We start from the raw sequence: 22607 nt of genomic DNA, 5'->3' as shown, positions 1-22607 counted from the left end.
AAAACGAATATTGGTCAGTGGAAGTGAAAAAAGCCTCTATTTATTTGAGAAACAAAGWGCCTGCATGACACAGGAAAAGAAATTAATAACTGTTAGATATCGAACCTTCAGAACTTTACCCCCACATGCACACATACTTTCACCCACAGCAGAACAAAAAAAAAAAATAAAAAAATAAGACCCAAAATGCCAGGAGAAGGGAAAAAACTGTCAGCCACACGCTAGGGAAAAATAAAATGGTGGACAGCTTTGTCTCGGGGGAAGAAGAAAGACTCCACCCAGCTTGGGAAGGAAAGAACCAAAACAGATGGGAACCCAGTGAACCTTCAATGCTTGTCTTTTCTTCACAGCAGACAAAGTTATTGGTGGAGTCCTTTCTCTCGTGGTTTGGCTTTTCCCAAAGTCTGGAGCTGGGCAGAGTTGCTCCGGCAGCTCCCCACAGGTCGCACTCACCRTCTCCCCAGAAATGGTCTGATTTTGGACCAAAAGCCAAGCCAAACAGTCCAAGAAGAAACAACAGAAGCCWCCAAAGAATTACTACTACCRTTCAGGGAAAAGYTTCCTGCCTAAGCTAACAAAACCTAAGCTAGCTAGGCAACAATGCAGCCTCTGATTCAGTGGCAAACTGAGCACACCAGAAAGTGAGAGCTTGAACAAAGCCACTGCCAGAGTTCCTTGGCTCCAGCCCCACCCCAGTCTCGCCTTAAAGCTTCAAGACCCATTTCTGGGTACAAAGCAGACAATCAGAGTATCATCACAAAATCACCCCAAGACACATGTGGTGTTATGTGTTCAATCTAATGAAACATTTTGTGGGTTTATTGCCTTTACATGTTTGAATTGTGAGATAAGAAAATTATCCTAAACATTAGACTATGCTATTAGCAAGTTGGCTAATAACAATATCTTTCTCATACCCTGCAACTGCTAAAAGCCCAAAGTACAAATCAGATTAAGCTCTCTTGTGTTAAAGTCACTATTTACATACAAGTGTATAACTTTTATACTCTCTGGAAATTAAATGTTTCTTCCTCATTTGTAATGGATACAACCTTGTAATTTTCCTTTGTAGTTAAAATAGATGCTTTCAAATAACATTTATTTCTTTCAAATTMTGGCTTGTAACTGAAATACCTAAAAATTAATACTAATTAGTGATAGAATRCACTTTTATTCTTTAATTAATGGAGAAAGACAAAGAAAAAGAGTGAGATTTAAACAAGGTTTCAGCTCCACTTATAGAAGATTTCAGTTAATTGGGTGTTCAGTGATCTGAAACATCAGGTCTCAACACTGGCCTAGCTTCATTGAGCTTTATGGAAATCTTTTTCTGCCTTCACTGGGTATAGTTTAGGTCACCACTTGATTTTTCTGAACATCTGTCAAAAAACCTGAGCTAAGAACACTTCAGAAATCAAAACAGCAGAAACTTTTAACAGCACTGAACACCTGCTTTGATGATTTACAAGGCCACACAGAAAATCTGTGTGTTTCCTCCCTATTGCAAGGTATGGAGATAATGAAAAAATGATTACAATATAATGATTCCTAAAAATAAGTCTCCTGAAGTGTGAGGRAGCAAGCACTATTTGACAGGGATCATTCAAAAGACACTTCTGACTTGTACACCATAAGTTTCCAAGTTTTTTTCATTGTTACAGATAAAAAGTTATGGGTTAAGGGGTTTAGCCACAAAAATAATTAAATTATCAGTCCAGTGAATCGAAAAGGTTAATTTTTTTACTATTATTGCTATTATTTGCTCATGGCTACTATCAGAAGCATAGCACTGGGCTAGATGTACCTTTGCTCAGACTCAGAATACCTGTTCTTGAGTTCTTCCAGTATATGTTCTAACTATATTTGGATATTTCTCTTAACTTRTTTATTTGTGTCTGGAAATGTTGGAATAGTCTTTGAAATATCATTTGAACTTGAGGAAAGAAAATCAGAATGTAGAAATGTTTATAAAAAGAGGTAAGTAGAGACATTGATGTGTGGTACTTTAATGGCAAATCAATGACCAGGAACAAAAATGGGTAGCAGGAAAAGGTCTGTCATACCACAGTGATATTGTACATGTTGGACCAAGCTCCATGGGAACAAAAACACTTAATAAATTACTAAGAAAATAATCTTGATGAGATTACTAAGAAAATAATCTTGATGAGATTTGTTGGAGATCAAGATAATTTCCAAAGATTCAAGATAATTTCCAAAGATTCACAACAGTATTTCAGACTCTTTGTTCAGATAATAATCTGTCTGCAAGAGACTGGTGAACACTACGAGGCTGAGCAATAAGCAGGTACTTAGGAGTGTGGAGATRAAAAGACAGTTCACAGGTGTGCTGTGCGAGCTGACGTGCTGTGGCTCTGTTTCAGGCTTACATCAGTCAGAAAGCCTGCTCAGCACACCACTGTCACACTGCTGTTCAGTCAGGTCAAACTTAATGTTATTGCAGCCATTGCAGAGCAAGCTCCTGCAAGGGTACAGYTAGGTTGATAATGAAGCGTCTTGTAGAGTATCAAGCCTGCCTTGCTTTTCTTTTAAAAAAAAGCTAACTATTTTATACTAAAACTGCATAACAGGCTATGCCACTAACCACACTGCTAAGGTCAAAATAACACTTCATTCTGACATAGGAAGAGTCTTATTTTTATGGGCTCGTGGTRGTTATGCCCATACCTGGATAACAGTCAGAGGGAATAGAGGACGAGAAGATTGTCCGATTGTTGCATTCTTTAAAACTTTGCCTCTAAAAATAACTTGTTCCAGTGTTGTGATTTTCATAAAAATTATTCTCATTTCTTCTCTTGTCTATACCAGCAATTCTTGTTACTGTTCTTAACAGGCAAGAAAACAGTCCAGAGAGAAAGAGTTGAAATTACTCTTCCAAAAACATGAGCTATTGAATAAAATSAGAGTACCCTTGTAATTACAGAGAGGTGTTGCAGTTAAAAAGTGCTTACAATTGAAATGACAAGTTAACTCTCATTTCTTCATGAATGAAGCCTTTTCCCTTACTCTCRAGGTGGTCAGGGGTCTTTGCTGAGTAGAATCACTCAGCTAAAGGATCTCCTGCTCAAAACCTAAATGAAAGCTGGTTTAGCACTGAAACCCTGAGAGAGAAAGACAGAGAAGCGCTCAGAGTAAACTTTCTCCATAAAAATATAAAATCCTTGTCAGATCAGAAATAGTTTGATACACTTGCAGGAAGTAGAATGATCGCTTGTATAGTGTGACAGGTGTTCTGGAACCCCAGGCTGCCAYGTCAACTATGACACATCACATCTGACATTCTTTTGCACTTGTCATGGYTTGTTTATTTGTTTAWTTTATAAATAAAATATTAAAAGTTGACAGAGAGAACACCTGAGATCTCTCTGTCTGTCAGTTTCAGATATATCAGAGTAAGGGATAAGACTGTATGAAAGCAAGACAAGAAATAGATTTTAGTATGGAATAGAAAGTACAAAAAAAAATCTGGTGATGTGAAAACCAACAGAATTTAATTATATGGTCTCTAAAACACGATTGTTGAAACACGATTGTTGAAGCCATTTCCAGGCATACAAACTTCAAGGAGTTGACTGAAAACAGGCAGTGAAGATTCACCACAGTGGGTAATGATGATGTGATGAGACAGTCTAACCACGATGAAACGACTGGCTCCATGGAGAATAAGAAAAGCAGTAGATATAAATTACCTTGTCTTTAGTGACATTTTCAGCATAGGTTCCTGAGGTGTTCCTCTACTTTATTGGATTAGGTATGTTGTTTACAAGGTCAGTTGTGGATTGGCATGCTGAAAGGTTGGCAGGTCAAAGGGACTGGTGTCTGTTTATGTCATTCCCCAGGAGACAACACAAAACCAATGCTTCTGCACCTCTATTAACAATTTGGACAGCTGGATATAAGGCACCCTTAGCAAGTTTGTTGAGAATGCAAAACTGGTGGGGAATGATTAGTATGCACAACTGTCATTCAGGGCAGTGTTAATAGGCTGAAGAAATGACCCTGACAGAAATATCCTGAAGTTTAACAAAGACACATGGCAAATCCTGCCCCTGAGCCAGAACTGCCCAGGTACTGGGAGGGCACCTGTGTAGGAAGTKGTTTCACAGAGAAGGACATGAAGTCCTGAGAAAGTGGAACTTAGGTGAGCCCTCTTGGCAGATGTTGTCAGCCAATACTGGCATATATTATCAAGAACATAGCCAAGACATGTGAAAAATTATTATTCCACTCAAATTACTACTCCACAGATGGGGTATCTTCACTATGTGCTTTCGAGAAAAGACACTGACAAACTGAGCAAGTCCAGTGGAAGGCGTTTAGAGGACTTGTGCTGAGGCAGTTGTTCAGTCTGGAGTAGAGAAAACCTAAGGAGTATATAATTCCTGTCTTCAACTACATAAGRAAAGGTATAGAGTAGACAGAACAAAAGATGTACCACAAAAAGCTGGAAGGTACCAGTCACAAGTTCTACTGAGGAAAATGCTGATACAAAAAAAAAAGTGTTTGACCATAAAAGTGGTCAAACAAACTGACCTGCTGCAAAATGATTGTGGAACTTCCATCCTTGAAGATACTCAAAATGTGTCCAGGGACATGGCCTAAACAGCCTGACCTAATTTCAAAGTCATGCTTTGAGCAGAATGGTTGACTAGGTGACCTCCAAAGTTCCAACAAAAATTGTTTTGTGGTTCCATAAATGTTTATATTCCATTTTAAAAAATTTCTAGCTGTTTTAGGTGGAATTTGACAGCTGTTAACTCTGCTTAGTCTGAGTTGTAGGAAGAAGGCTCTAGGTACAGTCCTTAATAGAGTGTTGCATTCTGTAAAAACCTTGGGGTGAGATTATTACAATTTGCTTTATAGAGAAAAGATTTGATTCTTTTGAATATTCACATGTTGTCTCATGCAATTGGCTGCTTACTCAAGGCTGTTTAACATGAAGACCCTGTTTCCCAGGAAACACACAATTTTGAGTCCATTTGCAATATGGTCGTATTGTAACTTAAGCAATTGCTTCCATTTAAAATAATCTAAACAGATCAATAAAATATTTACCCATGTGTTTTCAGGTATCTCCAAGCACCATCAATACTTCCACCATTACACCCATGTTGATTCCTGGTATCACAGGAGATCAAGTTCTGARCAGAAAGGTTGTCTGTGATCTGACCCTTTGACTGAATTGCTATTCTATCTGCAGCAACACCTGTTTGGAAACAAATTTTCTGTTACCAAAAACAAATAATTACTCACAACTTTGCATTTATTACTGTGAAAGAGGGATTGAAATACAACCTCAATATTTTCTGTCTGTGCAGATACCTTCACTAAACCATACAGTTAGAATGTATCCAGAAATTTGTGAGACTGCAAAACATCATGAGTAACTTTGCTGTAATATGACAAATCCATAGATTTACTGGCTATTATAAAGTCACACATATCTAGATGATAACATCAGATGATACATAATTGTSTCTACCATGTTTGCAAATGCATATTCATATCTGGTTGTGTTCAGCAGAAGATGCAAATACTTCCACCCTTTCTGCAGCTGAATCTCCAAATCTCTTTGCTGTCTTTTCTACTTCTCTTTCCTATATGTGAGGGGAAAAGAATGAATAGTCCTATGGAAAAGATAATTCAACATGAAGTACGCACCAGTATTATTAAAAGAATATTTTGAGACATTCATTTTAAGTGTAAATGTAGGACTCTTTGTACCTCCCTCACTTACCACAMAAAATTATTCTTCTGAGATTGGCATCTTACCTGAATTCAATCAGATAATCATGATTCATAGTATTTATATATTTATGAACTGATGTAAAGGCAGACCAGGTTAACTAAGTTGTGGGTGAAACTCACAGTAGGTACTTCTAGTTTCTTTATCAAATGACAATGAAACAATCATTAAGCCTCACTTTCAATCATTACCTGAAATTAATTTTATTTATATTACTTTTAGTCATGCATTTCTGAATTTGAAAATAAATATTTTAAATATCTCTTGAARTCTAAATCCCCATCAAAATCCAACACTAACTTTGTTGAACTTTGGGGAAGACTCCAGAAAATAAAGTTTGCTAATGGGAGGTGACAACTGTATTTTGTGCTTTTGGGAGGTGTCCCATGATAATGAAATCATTTTCATAAATATAAAAGCCTTTTACTGTAAAGTTTAGGGATACTTATAGAAATTACTCATGATAGAAAAAATATTATATAGCAGTGTTTGTTCATTGGTCAAAAATTAATCTTGAAAATTCAGATTGAAAATGTTAGATGCATCTAAACAACCCTGGAAGGCATCTCATATTCAGATATCTGGTAGAGCTTTGAAAAGAATTATGTGAATTAAAATAAAAAGATATGTTTATGAAAAGGAAAATTTAGACACAATATCTAAGAAGTCTTATCTTCAGTGATCTCTGTTCATCCCTGCAGTAATCTGTCAGAAGAGCTGTTAAAAGCCTCCTTGGTTTTCTCTTTTTAAAACTATAGTGGAAAAGAGATATTGAAAAAAGAGCATGTTCAATCTGGCTTTTTCAGGGAGCAGAAATTACCTGGCCTAAACCCTCCTTTCCTTCTCTTACTGCTGTAATTTAACAAAGCAGTTACAGATACCTGGACCAGTGAGAACCCAGTAGCCAAATCAAGCCATGAAGACTGATCACATGATTTTTTCTCTATCTTTATATATCCAAATATGCACTGATATTTATTGCAAGAAAAATATACATAACAGATTTTTATAGCTCCTTTGGAGAAAGTGACCATTGTGCCCATTTTTCATAAAACCAGGATTTGAAACACATGAGGTTGAATTGCATTACTGTCATTGCTTATGGAATTTGAAAGATTGCTTCTTTCACAAGTATCTGAGTAGTTTTAGGTTTTTCTTCTCATAAAATTTGAAAGTCTTTTACCCAATATTTAGCAAAGGTTGGACACTGTTAAATGCAGAAAAATATGAATACATATAAAGAAATTAAAGCCTACCTGTTTTAAGCTTTTAAGTCAAGCATGCAGTTGCACAGAAGGAAAAGGTATTTTTTAAACATTACTCTATTAGTTATGATAAAGTGCATCAGTCAATTCATTTTCTACTTTCTGTCACAAAAAAAGTCTTATGTTACACAACTTTAAGAAAAGAAAGTGCTGTAGCTTAGATTGACATTTTAAGACTTTGGGACAACACAGAGAGAAAGTTGTAGCAATTATAAACGTTCCTATTTGCTAATTAAAAGTGAAAAGCAATCTGGAGTTATTTTGTTACTAACCACTACAAATTTGTATTACACATCTAACATCACTGACACTTTTAAAGGGGGAAAAATATTACTTGCAGTTGAAAAAGCCCAGGATGCTCCACAGTTTCGTTGATCCAAAGGATCATGAATCCACCCAGGCCACTCRTAAGTGGCTGAAAAAATTGCAGGAAACTTTTCTTCTGGAAGTGACTTTCCCTAAAACAAAATGTAGAAGATCTGTGTATGCTTCATTTCCTTTTKTTATCATAAATTTTACCATAATTTTGTTTGTAAATTTTTGAATTTTTAAAGTGAGGAAACGCAAAGTATTGGCCCTGAGACCTCCCAAGCAACTCTGTGGTGGTTTCCTGTTGGCTGGATGCTGTAGACCCATGACAGCAGGAGGATTCTGGCACTACATTAGCTGAGCTGAAAAGCTGAGCTCCATGACTTTCAACCTGAATAACCTGTCCAGWTTTTCTCTGATTTTTATCTCAAACAACAATTCCCTATGATATCTGATAGGTAAGACTCAGCTGGCATTTTTGGAAATAAAAGCCCTCTGGTACAAATAGCAGTAAAGTTAGATACATGTTACCCTGTTCTTCCAGATATGTGGCTGTATGTAGGAAATTTTAGTCACCATGGGAGAGGAATCAGACATTGATTTGTCTTTTACATAGAGGTTTTTCTGTCTCAAGCAGTTATTCCAGAATAAAAATCAGTGATTTTTATTCTGCTTTGCAATCTGATAGTGAATTGATGAAAATTCGAGGTCTGCTCACTAAAGCACTTTGGCAAGCCATTTCTGGCACCTTCATCTCTCAGCCCTAGTTTATGTGTTCCTCCAAAGTCCTCCAAGCTTTGAATAAATATTTGCATATCTAAAAGCCATCTGGTACAACTGCTWATAATCTGCTCTGGATTCAACATATCAAAAGGATTGACCTTCTTTTTTTACTGTTGAAGTTCATGAAATGATTGATTATGCTGCTCAAGGAAATAGGAATGGTTACAGAGAATTGCAATATTAGTCCATCCAATCAGTTTGTTTCAAAAAATTGTTGATAACATCAGTTCCAGAAGGAAATACAATATACAAAATAAGATYATCTGTTCCCAAGCAAAACATTCATTGATGTGTCTTTTTCATAAGCAGGCTGAAACTCTGAAGCACAGTGGCTTCTATCCTGTTTAAAKTCCTTTCTTTTACTTCAATTTATTTCTCTTCTAATTCTGGGTACCCTTGCTAAAATATTTTTCTAGATTTTATATGTGACTTATAATCATTAAATATACCTTTTGATAAGATGATTTAAACACTTGAGGCCAGTTCTTTCAAATTATTTCACGACTCTTCAGGGAACCAAATTTTACCCCTTTGCCTGTGTCAAGATCTCTCTTTGTTGTGTACACTGCAAAACAGCAGTGCTTCCATCCAGCTTGTACACCCAGATTTGCTACAGAAAATCTCCAACTGAGAAAAAGTGRGTAAGGAAAAAGGAAGATTGTACCTCAAGTCTGTATCTGACATTAGACTGGGATACAAGCCCAACAGGCAAAGTGATACAGTCTGTGTATATTCCCCGACCCAGCAGTTCTGGGTTCACCAGGTTAGATGCAGGCTGTGAGTCCTGAATCTGTTAAAGAATACTGTATGCTGTTAGGTCACTTCAGTGATTTTGAAAGTCTCATCTCCACCAATAAAAGGCCTTTTTTAAACCTTGCTAAAATATTAATCTCAATATTTTGATTAATCAGTTTCAAAAGTATGCTCTTTTCAAAGAGATTTATATACATGGGACTTGCAACATCAAGTGGCATTTAGGAAGCAGCAACTAATTTAAAGAATAACTTGGTAAATAATTATGTTCACTATTAGCAAGTCTGCACAAGCTCAAGATTTACTTTGAAGACAAAACATATAGGAGAAATCCCAGACAAGTAGAATTTCTTTTATATGATGAGACTGTTCAGCACCAACCAGCAAACAGGCAAAATCTGGCAAATGCTTAGCACAATTATGTGGGCAATGGATGCTTACAATGCTCATGACAGTGCCTCATTACAAATGAGACAGTTGAGAAGAGCAAAATCCTAAACAGATCTCYAGTCTGTGACAATGTATTACTTTATGTATTCCTAACCTACTGCCAATGTATTTATTAACATCATATTGTTAAATCCCAGAGCAAAGCCCTCATTAACCCTCAGCCTTGTCATTTAGAAATGCAGGACTGATCTGCAGCCAGAAACATTGGCTTTTTTTTTCTGAAAAAACTACTTCCCTAATATTGAGAAGAGCTGTGGCTCTGTGACAAATATCAAGTCTAGACAACTGTTTCTCAATGTATGCTCCGTGGACCAGTATCAGACAGCACAAGGCAATCAGAAAATGACTGGTGAACTATTTTTAAACCTTCATATATACTCTGCAGTGAAGTGAAAAGCCTGGCCAGAGTAGGGAGGTAAAAGGATATAAAAGAGCCCTCGAATTTCAACTGCGACTTCTTCAGAAAAGTTAGATGATAAGTAAGAGAAAAAAGACCAAAGACGGCTGAATTTGAAAATTTGAAAATTGTTTTCCTGAGGGAAAGTAATTTTTTTTTTTTATTTTAATGTAGGAAAAAGGTTCTGAACATCATTTATTTTGTGAAGACAAACTGAATATGAACAACCTCCAGTTTGCAAGAGAAAATTCAGCTGCTGAGAGTTTTTGCTGGAAAAGCCATATATGAGTGAAACAGCTGGTATACTTTGTCTACTTTCACATTGTCTTTACGAGTTCCTTCATACTTRTTGAAAAATGGTGCCTTCATACTGAATTATGTATTTCCTTTTCTTGTAAGATGGCACTTATGTGAGCACCTCGTTGCTGTGGGGTGCAGATCCTACCATTGCAACGTACTTCTTGCCAGGTCTTGTGCTGATAGAATACCACCAAAAGTGGTTTTATAATGGTTTTAAAGGTGCGAAGTAGCACAGTTATTCTTGTGCTACTTGGAACTTCAAGAATAATTACAATGTCTCCTGCAGTGAAAATGCCTTATCAGACTGAGGAGCTTCAGCTTTGTCAGGAGTCAAACAGTGTAAGTGACACACTTAGCTGTGGGTTTATGCTCAGGTCTAGCCATACTATGCAACAGAGGGTTCTCAGTTCAGATTTCGTTCTTGCTCCGTATCATTGTCTTTTAGGTATTCTAATGTATCTTATYATGTTAAACTTCCCTTCAAGACAAAAGCATCACCTTATTGAACATATATAGTCTTTTACTAATAGCAGAACTTTTAAAAGCTCCATAAGCAAYTTCAGGAAGTTTGTTATTTAGCTAAAATGAAATCTAGTTCTATCAGACTGTTTAATTTGAATTAATTTTATGAAGTTTTATTTGTAGTTGGACAGTCAAAGAAACAACTAAAAAATCTCTATTCCAGAAGCAAACTTTTTGACACTGCTGAGAACTGACTGTGCTGTACATGTAAAATTGCCAGCACAGAAAAGCTTGACATTTTTGAATATTGTTTTCCCAGGCCTTTGAGTAAGGAGCCCCTTCCATAGAAAAATGTTTTTCTTAAGTATCCCCATAAGACAATGGAAAATAATCAGAACATCAGGCTCTTATACAGCAGAAGCTATCAGTTTTTTCTCTTAATAATAGATTGGAAGCATGGTAAAGAAATGTTTTTATTTAAAGGGAAAAAATAAAAGTTGTATTTAATGAATGGTAGATGTGGATTTCTTTCTACAATAACAGAGTTACCWGGTTTCAATTAAGTCAGTGCAAGCTCAAAACTCCTGAACACTAGTTCTAGCATTTTTATCCACTAAATATGTGGTTTGAGGGAAATTACTTGTAGTTTTATCACTTGCAAAATCAGAAAGACAGTAATAGTCCCATTGAATGCATGACTATTTCATCAGTACCAGTTTATCCACAGTAAGTAACTAGTACATTGTTCTTCATGTGAATTAGTACTCAATGAAGTCACTTAAAGGTTAAGCCATTAAGGTTTGGAATGTGTCTGAAAAATAATAAAATGTCATTCTTTCTGAATTTCATTATTAATTTCTCTTTTACTCTATTTTCAGTTGTCACCCAGTAATGGGTGAAGCTTAATGGAAACACTGTCATGAAACTCACTAGTTTTTAATCATTTGGGCCTTTGCAAATGTGTTAGTATGCTTTGCTGTATACCAGTAACAGAAAATTATTCATGGAAGGTGAAACAGGGGCAAGAGTCTCTGAAAATCTGGTAAGATATTTATCTTTAAATGTGCCTTGGAGTTAACTCCATCGCTACTGGTGTTTTGCCAGCTGAAAGAATCAATTGATGTACTCCCTGATGAGCACAGTCCATGCCCTGAAATTCTTGGATGGTACAGTTGCAGTAGATATGGATCTGCCTATGACTGAGAAAATTGAATTTTTAAAAWGTTGTTGTGAAATATTAAAATATGGCAAATGACAGGTAATTTCCTGAGGTATCACAAAGACATTAGAGAGATTATATTCTTCTAGAAACTAAAGGGGACAAAATCAGGGAAATTTGGAACTTTATAGGGAAGTTCAGAGAAACATATTTTTGAATCAAGACCAGTTAAGAAACCATGGGGCTAAGAGCAAGGAAGTTCTAATAATTCTGWAGAGAAGCCATAGGTAGGAGATGGGCTCAGGTACTACTAAAAGGCATTTCCTGCAAGCTGAAAGAATTTTCCAGGAGCTCAAAAAGTCATACAGAGGTTGTTATTTTYTAYTTTTTGCTTTCTTAYRTAGAAATATTTCTTAGAACCTGTGGAAAGTATGTGGTTCTGTCAACATGTAAGASTTCCTGATGGCTAAATACATGAATGTGCAAAACTGGATTTCTGTAGAAAAATGCATTGAATCTCCTTGGGTGTCTGGCAGTGCCAAAGGCAATTGGSTTGGGGCTCACATATTTCACAAGACAGCAGACAGAGAAAATATGACTGAGAAATGCATTAGTGGAACAAAGGTTGTAGGAAGTGTAGCAGTGAATGTAGCAGGAAGCTTAGTAACAACGATTCAATAGGCTRGACATAATGCTGGGCTACTGAGTAAACAGCTACTCCAAACTCAATGAAAGAAAGCAAGTATTGTGAAGAATTTYTTGAAACCTTCCCTTTTCTGTTTTCCTAAGTGGGATTTGTCTCAACTAGCTAGATACTGAGTAATGTAGATGTTAATCTCTGGGCTAGGTACRTAACATCTTTTTTTGCCGGTGCTCTAGGAGCACCACACCTTACGCCTCAAGGAAAAAAAAAACCAACAACAACAAATCAATCTGACTCTTTCAGCCTCAGTGCAGTTCACCGGTAACTTAAGGCTGGCACCTACTAAATACTGGATTAAATTCTTTTATGCCATTGTCTTATTTTGACCTGCCATCCTTCTTTGGCTGAAGAGTAGTCCAGAAAATCCTACCAGGCAAAACTCCAAAGCCTAATTCCTGACCACTTCTTGCTCTGGCAACCCTTCACAATGTAATTTTGATTGAGCTGGCCAATCTGGGCCCCAGGCCAATGCCTCACCATGCTGCTTCGGGGAGCTGTCATTGTGTGTAACAAAGAATGAATCTGAATCAAGCAAAAGGGTTAGGACTGCTAAAATTATTGCAGAGGCCAACCCCTACTTTCCCCAAAACTCATTCAAGGGGCAGCTCTGCACTGCTGTCACCACAGATTCTTCCATCATGTGGAAACCCTTCTGCCACTGATACTTTTTTAGCTTTTTCCATATTTTTATACATTTTCAGCTTTGTAGATTTTTAATATATAGCTGTATAGTTTTACGCACTTTCTCACTCTTTAGTAGATCATTTTTTCTCACACATTTATGCCAGTTTCTYGAAATTCTGTTTAGTCTTATTTTCAAAAAAAAGAATTTCTGACAAGGACACACTAATTTGCACCAGCACCCAGAAGACATAACAAAATATAAGGTGAAGAACACTTTGGAGAGATTCCAGGGGGCAGGCCCAAGGTTGGGTAACAAGGACAGCCAGTCTCCTGTAGGGCGTACTTGCCAGTTATACTAATTAATTACACTTATAAAATTTGTGGAAATACCATATCAGGCATGTGCATAGATATTTTGTGCACCTGAAAGCTTTCATTGAAGAACTTCTCTTTATATTACCATTTAATATTATTTAATATTTAATATTGTTTGGAAAGCTTTTCTTTTGTTTCTAGGCAACACCACAATGCAAAGGAGTATCAGCAATTGACTTCTAATAGATACTCAAATGGCATCACTTGCCTGAGCTATATAGAAGCCAAAGATAAATACCTGTTACACTTCATGCTTTTGCAGACCTTGGATCTATCTATTTATACTTTCAATTCTTCTAATTTCACTATGGTGAGCTAGTTAGGTGGGGTTTTTTTTCTCTGTGATTTCCATAAATTTTGTCCTCTAAGAAAGAAACCAGGTAGCTGATCCAAAGTATTCAGAAAATCCCTCTGGATTCAATAACCTCTWTTTTTTTCTTAAATTGCTTAAGCTWTGTACATAAMTTAAAGTACATTTGCTTTGATTAAGAACTMATTTCAGCATAAATAAATGATAGGRAATTTAATTTAGCTGCCATGAAAATTACCATGGTGAAGAGATTTAGAAAGCTGGTAKTAGAGAATCATTTTGTTTTTCAATAATTCCCATACTTCTGCTGTCCATTTGTTCAAAACCCAAAAAAAGCTTACACAGTTTCTGTCAAACATTGCTCTTTAGTCTCAGCTCTTAGCCTTAATGAACTATGCCCAGATTTATTTTTCTRTGGTTACAGCTATGTGTGCAATGAYSAKCAAATGGAGAGGTTTGTATCAAGCCCRCTTAAAGAAGTAAACTACAATGAAAAGTTAATATTGCTGCAGAGCTTCATAGTGGCAAGGGTTTTATTTTGTTACTCCTTGTTTGATTTCTGTCAACAGGGCTGGACATTCTGTGACTTGTAAAACTGTTTCAGAAGYTTCATATTCAACAAGGAAACATTTAGTGTCAAAACCCTGAATCAGACTTTTATAATTGTCCACACTTATTTTTCCATGTGATGAAATTATTAAAAAAATTTAACAAGTAAACATGACACTTACTGGAGCTTCTCTCATATTCAGCAAAGAATGAGATGGAGGGAAGGTGCCCAGGCGCTTTTTGAAACCTTCTTCCACTGTCATTCCCCAGAACTGACTGTAGTTGTCAGCTTTCCATCTAACTCAGAGACAAAAAYCAAACAAACAAAACTCAGGTTAGAGATAATACATTAACATATTGCTCATTTGAGAGTATAACTAGCAAAAAGATCCAGAAATAATTTCTTGAAATTACATTTCAAAACCTTGCATTCAATATGCATGAGGAAATATTTGCTATGGGCTCTTCCACTGCAAATAAGTGCAAGATGGAACAACAGAGCAGTATATGAATAATGGTGATTTGGGATCAGCATCACATTAGCCTGCAGGACATGAGCATGCCATGCTTCAGAGCAGTACTGGATGTTCAGTTAAAACATTACTGTTCTCTTGAAGTTATGCTCAAATCATGCTCCAGCCCAGATTCCCACAGAAAACTAACAGCCTCATGTAGTGAGTTACAGTGCACCTTSAAGCTCTTAAGCACCAGAAGAGAGATACTGTTGAACCCTGCAAAAAGCCCAGCTGATACCTTCTGCCTGAGTTTTATACCCATAGCCACTGTGAGAGAAAGGGCTCCTCATGGTTCTCTAAGTATTCCCTCGCCATTCTTAGGTGGACTTGACTCAGATTGCAGTGTTAGCATACAAGCTATATGCATAACAAACAAAAAAAAATACTCTTGCAGCTGTACACATTTGAAACACTGAAATTTATTACTGGGTAAGGGCTGAGTGACAAGGGAGAGAGCATTCTCTTTACCCATTCCTTTCTTGCTTGCATGTGAAGTACGGGGAGTGGGATTCATGCTGCCCAAAGAAGCCTCTGGTTTCTCCTTAGTCAGGGAGTTCAGGGACATGGAAAAGTTGAGCCATATCTGAGGTAGACTTAACGATCCTGTGGCAAACTTTATCGCTCACCACTGACAAGAAAGAGGTTAAGGGCTCCAGATGCCTTACTTGGTCGTTTGTCCTAATTCAATTGGTTTGAATGTCTTCTGTGAAGTACAAAATATTTCAGCATTGAAATGACAGCTTGAAATCTGGATGGGCTTCCCTGGTGAATTTGGGACCCAGAACCTAGGGAAGCTGCCCCTGTATTCTCTATCTGTAAACTGCCAGCAGCCTCCCAAGGCACAGATCTAGTACTTGGATCCCTAATCCCCAGGCACTAGCTAGGGGAATGAGGTTGTTAGCAAGAAAAAAAAAACAAGTCCCACAAAGTCCTAATAAYTTGGTCCCCATTGGGCCATCTTCTCTTCCAGTGCTAACAGAGTTCTGATATGTGGAACAATGYTTTCAAGTGAGGACAAAAAATTACTTTAAATATCTATCCCAAGTAATAAGCACAGTGAAAAATAAGGGAATATGATGCAACTTGTGTTTTGAGAGACAAAAAAATTGTTCTAAATTTGGAGAATATTTTAGATAGATGTTTACAGTAATTTTTACTAACATGAGGTGTTCAGTGTCTTTCCATTTAAAACTCTATAATCTTCCAGTGATTTAAGAAAGTTTTACAAATGTACACTCACTGTCAAATTGCTGTTGTGTTTTGAGAATGAAGGGGTGGGGAGGACTGCGTACCTTGTAATTTGCACATACACACAATGATCAARCAATCTGTGTTGCATAACAAACTCTTAAAATAAAAGGCTTCTCACCCATAATCTCCAGAATTGATGCGCTGAATTAAGTCTTGGCGAACAAGGCAGAYGTCTGTTGAACATTTCCAGAGACTGTTGAAACATTTGCTGAAAGGACAAGAATATAATGGAGAAAAAGAACAAGAATTGTCAAAGGAAAAATATGCACTTTAACAGCAGAAGGCAGATGGAGAGAGGAATTTTTGTGAACAATACAATTGTCACAATAATGCTTACAAAAACATAATGCCTTTTCTTCCTGTTTCACTACCTAATGAATTGGAACAAGGTGGGAAGCTTTACAGCTTCTGGGAAAGGTAATATATGAAAAATTTTGCTTCCATCTTTGTGAGACCAAACCAAGGAATATAAAGTTGATGTTGAATTCCTTAAAAAAAAAAAAAAAAAAAAAAAAAAAAAAAAAAGCGCAATGTTTTGAGGAAGTTTTCCTCTGGAAACCCAGAAAGGGTTTTGTGGCCATAGACACCTTGCTCCAAGGATTCTGTGCCAAAGTCAACTGAGTGGGAGCTCCAGACCTGTTTGGGTACTACTGGAGCCCTAGGACTGCCCTGGGACTCTAACCCCTCCAGTGTAGGGCTGTTCTTTGGAGAGGCAAAGCAGAGAGACCGTTCAGGCAGCCAGCTGCCAGGGATGAGAGTAAAGCTCTCCTGCCTGCACTTTCTTCTCCTGTCCCAAGGCAGAGAACGGGGTGCTCAAACAATTCACTTCTTTCCACATATATATGTATATATATATACACATATATGTGTGTGTGTGTGTGTATATATATATCTATGTATATATGTGTGTGTGTGTATATAGGTATATATATACATGTACATATGCTTCCCTCACAACATAATGTAAGATGTCATTATTAATAAAAAAAAAAAGGAGGAAGGATCCCATAAATTTTAATGATACTTGTTTTTCTGCGTTCAGGTCAATGCCCAGATCTAGACTGAGCAGCGACACAATTAGGCCATGAGGAGGAGATTTTAATAATCTGATATTCATGTCTTGATTAGAAAGTCCAGTTTCCCTCTTGCCATTCTTCTAAGCTGACTGTTATCTACTTCYGCAAAACCTTAATACTTAGCACTATTTTTCCAGCCATTTTGATTTGATTACATGTTTAATATGAATTTAAAGATGCTCTCTACCTTAATTCCTGTTTCTTGACATATGCTAGATAAAATTCAATTTGCTGTTCTCTGAAACATTACCAGGAATTGCAGTTGTCTTTAATTATTGTTCCTTCTCCATAATATCGGCCATCTTTATAACAACCTGTCAACATAACATATAGATGTGTGAAAAAAAATAATAATTCAAGTGAATTACTGAAAACTCTTGCTACTATTGCATTAATTGGTTGTAATTATTTAGTTGAAAGTCAGCAATATGTTTCCAGTTTCTTCCAAGTAATGCAGGCAGTTTAATGTACTTTATTTTTTTAACAAATATGTTATCATTCATAGTAAATAAAATCAGCATTAGATTCAAAACACCCACTGAAAAATTACCTTACATGTAAGTGGAAAAAGTCTTTCAAATAAAGTTATTTTCCATTACTAAAAAGAAAATATTTCTTATAAAGATTATTAGTCAATTGGATAGACAAAAGTTTTTATAGGTATAGAATTTTTTTTAAATAGTGAGTAGTCAAAAACTATTGTAAAAAATTCTTTTTCTTCACCAGATTAATTCCTCTTTGAAAAAGACAGATCAATTACATTTCAAGACATATGTATGTTTCACGCACTCCCCAAAACCCAGTATAAAACATAAATTGARTGATGATTTATCCCCACAAACACACCCCTCTCATTTTTTTTATTTGATAGCTCTTCGCTGAGAAAAGACTTTGTATGTGTTTTAAGTTATTCCACTTAAATTATTTTATCAGTGCAATTTATTGTCAAAGCTTCAATAAAAGAATGAGCCGGAATGCCTTCACAGGGTGTTGGATTGAGTAAATAACCAACATCGTACATTTATCAGACAGGCCTGTGTTTTCCAGCCCCTTCTGACAAGTGAGACTACAAAGATCACATTCCTTCCCCCGCTGAGAGGGCTTGGACTCCTTTTTCCTCCATTTTCAAGAAGCTTTAGCATAGAGTTGGCTTTCAGATTTGCACAATGTCACGTTTTTCCTCCTAACACGAGTGTGAGGAAGGCCATCCCCTTCTCACAGCCAGGGCACACACATGTAGGCCTCAGCCGCCTGCACTCCTTCATTGCCAGGACAGAAATATGCACTCTAACCCTACATAATTTCACAACAAAGTGCAGAAGTGAAGTAGAGTTGATGTATTTTCTGTAAGTGCCCTCCTTTCCCTGTTGGTCATTTAGCAGSCTATGGGAGATTGCACAGGTCAAATAAATCCCACCCAGGCAGTCTGAGGCCCAAAGGGTCTGCTCTAATCCAACTTCAGCTAAGATCTGAGGTATTTTTCAGACAATATTCAAAGCAAATTACCAAAACACCACAGTTTGTCACAGGAAGTCCCAAAGTCAGCATCAGACAGTAGCTAGAAGGAGGCTCAAGCAAGATATTTCAAAAATATCAAGGGAAGAAAGCACTGATGCAGCATTTGAGCGATGGGACAGAGCCTCACTGGAGCTCTGCTGGCARGGCTCACTGCCTGTGCCCAAGACAAAATACAAACCTGCACGAGTACAGAAGCACCTTTTAATGGTGTATGCATAGGGAATTGAAGATTAAACATCATGCAGTTTCTTTAACCTAGCCAAATGAATATTTTAGAGGGCCAGGAGTACTGCTGGAGGCATCAGTGAGACAACAGAGATAATGTAAGCTAAAAGACACATGAGAACAGAGCGAGAGAATCMGAGATATGTATGCTAAAAAACACATGAGAACACAGCGAGGTTGTCTATCTCTGAATGTATTAGGTTGGAATATTAATACATTTAATGGGAAATTAATTAATTCAAAGATGCAGCTTGATGACTTTGTGAATGGRATTTTATGATGTGAAAATCATTATAGGAAAGAAGAGCTTTGGACACATGGAGACTTCCTTCCCAGTCCAATATTCTTGTACCCTAAATGGCTCTATTTCATTTGCCTCCTGCATTATTGTGAGTATTTCTGTCAGTGAAATGCCTTCAGGTTTGCTCCCTTGTAGATCAGATCATGACCATCATGTAAAAGCAATTAGCAAATTCACTGGCTGTCACTTGTACACCACCAACAGGGTGAGACCCAGTGTGTGGATTTTGAAGCGGCTTTTTATACCATCAGGATAATTGAAACAAAGAGATAAAATAAATAATAAATACAGTCCAGAGATTAAACTCAAAATGTTCTTCTAACCACAAAAATTAGAATGCTACTAATAAAAAGATCCTGAACTTCTATTTGGTATCTAAGGCAGTTTCCTCAGAAACTAAACGTGAAAGCCATGGAACTAAACTGAATGCTGGGTTTATAAAGGCAAACACAAAGCAGTTCCACATAGTTAAATGAATGCTGACCCCCAGCATGGYGCACACCCATGGAGGAAGTTATGGTGTATCTTATTTCTGCTGTACACCAAGATAGTGAATATGTGTGGATCCAGAAACCRCTGAGCAGTTTTATTGCTGTACATTCCAGCCCATGTGAAACACTTCAGTTTATTGCTTTATTTAAAGATGCATGACTCAGGAGGCTCGGAGAGCAAAACCTCTGGCATCCAAAGATCATGATCTTTCAGGTAAAAAGTACTTCAGCATATGTGGTCTTCAAGTGCTTAAATAACTCTTAGTCTAAGGCAGAAGTGTAGTCTCAGTTGCTAAAAGTCAGATAACATGTCAGTTCTAAACATGCTTCCTAGTTTTTTTAAWCTTCAGGTATTCAGTCTTTATTTTTTCTTTTGCATTCCAGTTCCTCAGATATTCCAGTTCTAGGATGATTCTTTAGAGTTGGTTTTGTTTAATTTTTCCCCCCACTTTATTTTGGCTTTATTATTCTCCTTTTACCTTCTAAATTCCTTGTGTAATGAATATCCAATTAAGAGATTTTCAAAATTTGCAGACTTTCTCTCACTTTAAAGTTCAGAGAACCAGGATTTTTTTATGAGATGACATGGTAAAAGATAGTATAAGATGATCTATAGGACAAGTAAAGGTACTTGAATAGAGTAAATATAATTGATACCTCTGGCAGGTATGTTCAGAGTTGCAAAATAGTGAACACAAATGCAAAAATTGGATTAAGAAAGCAGTAAAAATATTACYCCTTCCTATTGCCTTATCAAACCTTCTGTTACACTTCTACATTTTAGAGGTAAACTTGTGGCAGTGCCCACGTGGCAAACTGCTGCAGATTTTGTAAGGATTCAATTCCATGAGACAGTTTGCCAAAGCAGACTCACCAGCTGCCAGCTCTGAAGCAGAAATGCAACTACACATTATGTAGAGCTCGCAACAAAAACCCCATGTTGACCCCATGTTGAAAATAATATACACCACTGCACTGAATAAATATTAAACAAATGTCTTTATTTACATAGATTCCTACAACATTCTTTCAGATGGTTAGAAGCACTTTGGAAAATCAAATTTGTTTGCAGCATTTCTGTCACTCCCACTTATCASATTTTGGCTGCATGCCTAAGAGCACAGCCTCCTGAGTGATAAAATGCAAGTAGCAAGGTTATTGCAAAGAGACAGTTACTTTAAAAAGGTCATGGTAGTATTCTGTTGGTTTTCAGGCTTTTGAAACTTTGGCATATCCTCTAAATTTCCAGCCAGATTTGTCTACTCACAGTAAGAAGATACAGTCTTAAAATCCACAATACCAAATTTTGCTCAGCAGCCTTTCCATGAGCCAGGAGAGGCCCAGTTGTTTGCAGAGCTTTTTTTTTTTTTTTTTTTTTTAATTTTTTTTTTGTTTTTTTTTTTTTTTTTTTGGGTTTTTTTGTTTGTTTGGGGTTTTTTTTTGTAATCTTTAGTACTAAAGATAATTAGTTTAGATTAGTTCTGGATGGACTTCCACTGCAAACCAGCTAGTAAGAAACCAAATTATGCCAGAAATCCTTGTTCTAAACGCACCCSTTCACCTACTCCTTGTTGTAAGCACAACCCTTCATTTCATCCCTGAATCTGAGCTGTCCCAGAAAAAAAAATGTCATTGCAGCACACTTCAGGGAAATGTCATTCAGGAAAATCCACAGTTCTGTTGATGATTTGTTTGTACTGATGGATACAAATATTTAGACCTTGCATGTTAATCTCTGAAACCCTTGAAATTGTTGAGATTACACTAATTTTGACCCAATGAGGTCATTCTGTGAGAAKTTTCAAGTAAAACAAAGGTTCAATCCTGGAGAAATAAAGTCAAATCAATGTTAATGTCCTAGAGACGTAGGACAAAGAAATAAAATATTAAAGAAATAGCAGCAAGTGAAATTCTTACTCCAGTTTCATACTCAGTGACTTCTCTTTGTCCAATATGTCTTTAGTCACATTTTCAGGACGTATACACTCTAAAGATTAATCAGTAATTCTACTATCTRTGTATATTTTCATCATGACAAACTGAAGCTAACCAAGCATTTTCTCTCTACTTACCCCATGCTGGAGGTGGCCAAGGCTCCTCTGACCTGGTGGGCTCCACAGGGTGGTTGCAGACATCCCAGTAGTCAGCACAACAGTCTACAGGCCCAGGAGAGCCTGAGGTACAGTACTGGTCACAGTAACATATAGCTGCTCTGGAGACAATGTTAAAGCTGCAGTCATCATCTCTTCCAGTGCAGCAGCCTCGTATCCTGCAGGACCTTCCCTGATACAGACTCCTTTTAGTTCTATTCCACTTAKCAGGTCCACTGTCTTCTACAGAGTAAAGTCCTTGGGGATAATTTCTTCTAGAATCAAGCCTTTTTGCCATCAAAATTTCACTTACAAGGCAATATAAGAGCAATATCTGAATTTTGTGCCACATTCTTGTGCCTCTAGCAGCCTTTTTTGAGGCCTGTTGTCCTTCACTTTGTTAGCAAATATTAATTTACTCTAGATGTACCTCCAGTTAGCAATCAGAAAGAAATGTGAACATTGCTGCAGACTACAGTTTTCTAGGAAGACTCTCTATGTGTTAATTATTAGTCAGATATGTTGTAAACTGATTTATTTACCCAAGATACAGAGGTACTGGAAACAGAGCCACAACTATGCATTCCTCATTATAAAACTTAGGGTGCAATGTCTTGCAAGACAGAAAGTTTATTGCAAAGTTTCAGAATATACAAAATAGACATGATACAATATTTTTGTTCTATGCTTCAAACTTCTAAAATCAAAACAATGCGAGGAATGAGTACACGGTGTCCAAGGAAGCTCTCCTTCTTTTCATGTACTTATAACCAGCCTGTTGTCCCTGTGATTAGAAAACCTTTAACATTTAGATTGTATTTCATCTGCATTTTCCTTTCTGATGAGCAGAGTTACATCACTGCTGTAAATTTATCCTGCATCCCCCACTTCAGTTTTTATTTCCAGTTTAGCCTTAGAAGCTTCCCTTTTTTCA

General features: G+C 36.8%; 1 protein-coding gene across 1 annotated transcript in view; it reads right to left on the bottom strand.

The window, feature by feature from the left end:
- The window catches only part of TINAG (tubulointerstitial nephritis antigen), a 43766-nt gene extending 21618 nt beyond the window's left edge, over positions 1-22148 (bottom strand). Inside the window, exons 1-6 of the mRNA XM_057372208.1 lie at positions 21656-22148; positions 17299-17362; positions 16091-16180; positions 14389-14503; positions 7367-7490; positions 5077-5227 (exon numbers count right to left, since the gene is read on the bottom strand). Of these exons, the coding sequence (XP_057228191.1) occupies positions 5077-5227; positions 7367-7490; positions 14389-14503; positions 16091-16180; positions 17299-17362; positions 21656-22025 (914 nt within the window). The 5' untranslated portion in view covers positions 22026-22148. The remainder of the gene's footprint in view (positions 1-5076; positions 5228-7366; positions 7491-14388; positions 14504-16090; positions 16181-17298; positions 17363-21655) is intronic.
- Positions 22149-22607: the final 459 nt, after the last annotated feature.

The sequence above is a fragment of the Malurus melanocephalus genome, unplaced genomic scaffold (assembly GCF_030028575.1).
Source record: "Malurus melanocephalus ecotype Western Australia unplaced genomic scaffold, MMel_1.1 scaffold_166, whole genome shotgun sequence".
NCBI classification, from domain to species: domain Eukaryota; kingdom Metazoa; phylum Chordata; class Aves; order Passeriformes; family Maluridae; genus Malurus; species Malurus melanocephalus.
This window is presented reverse-complemented; position numbering and strand designations above follow the sequence as displayed.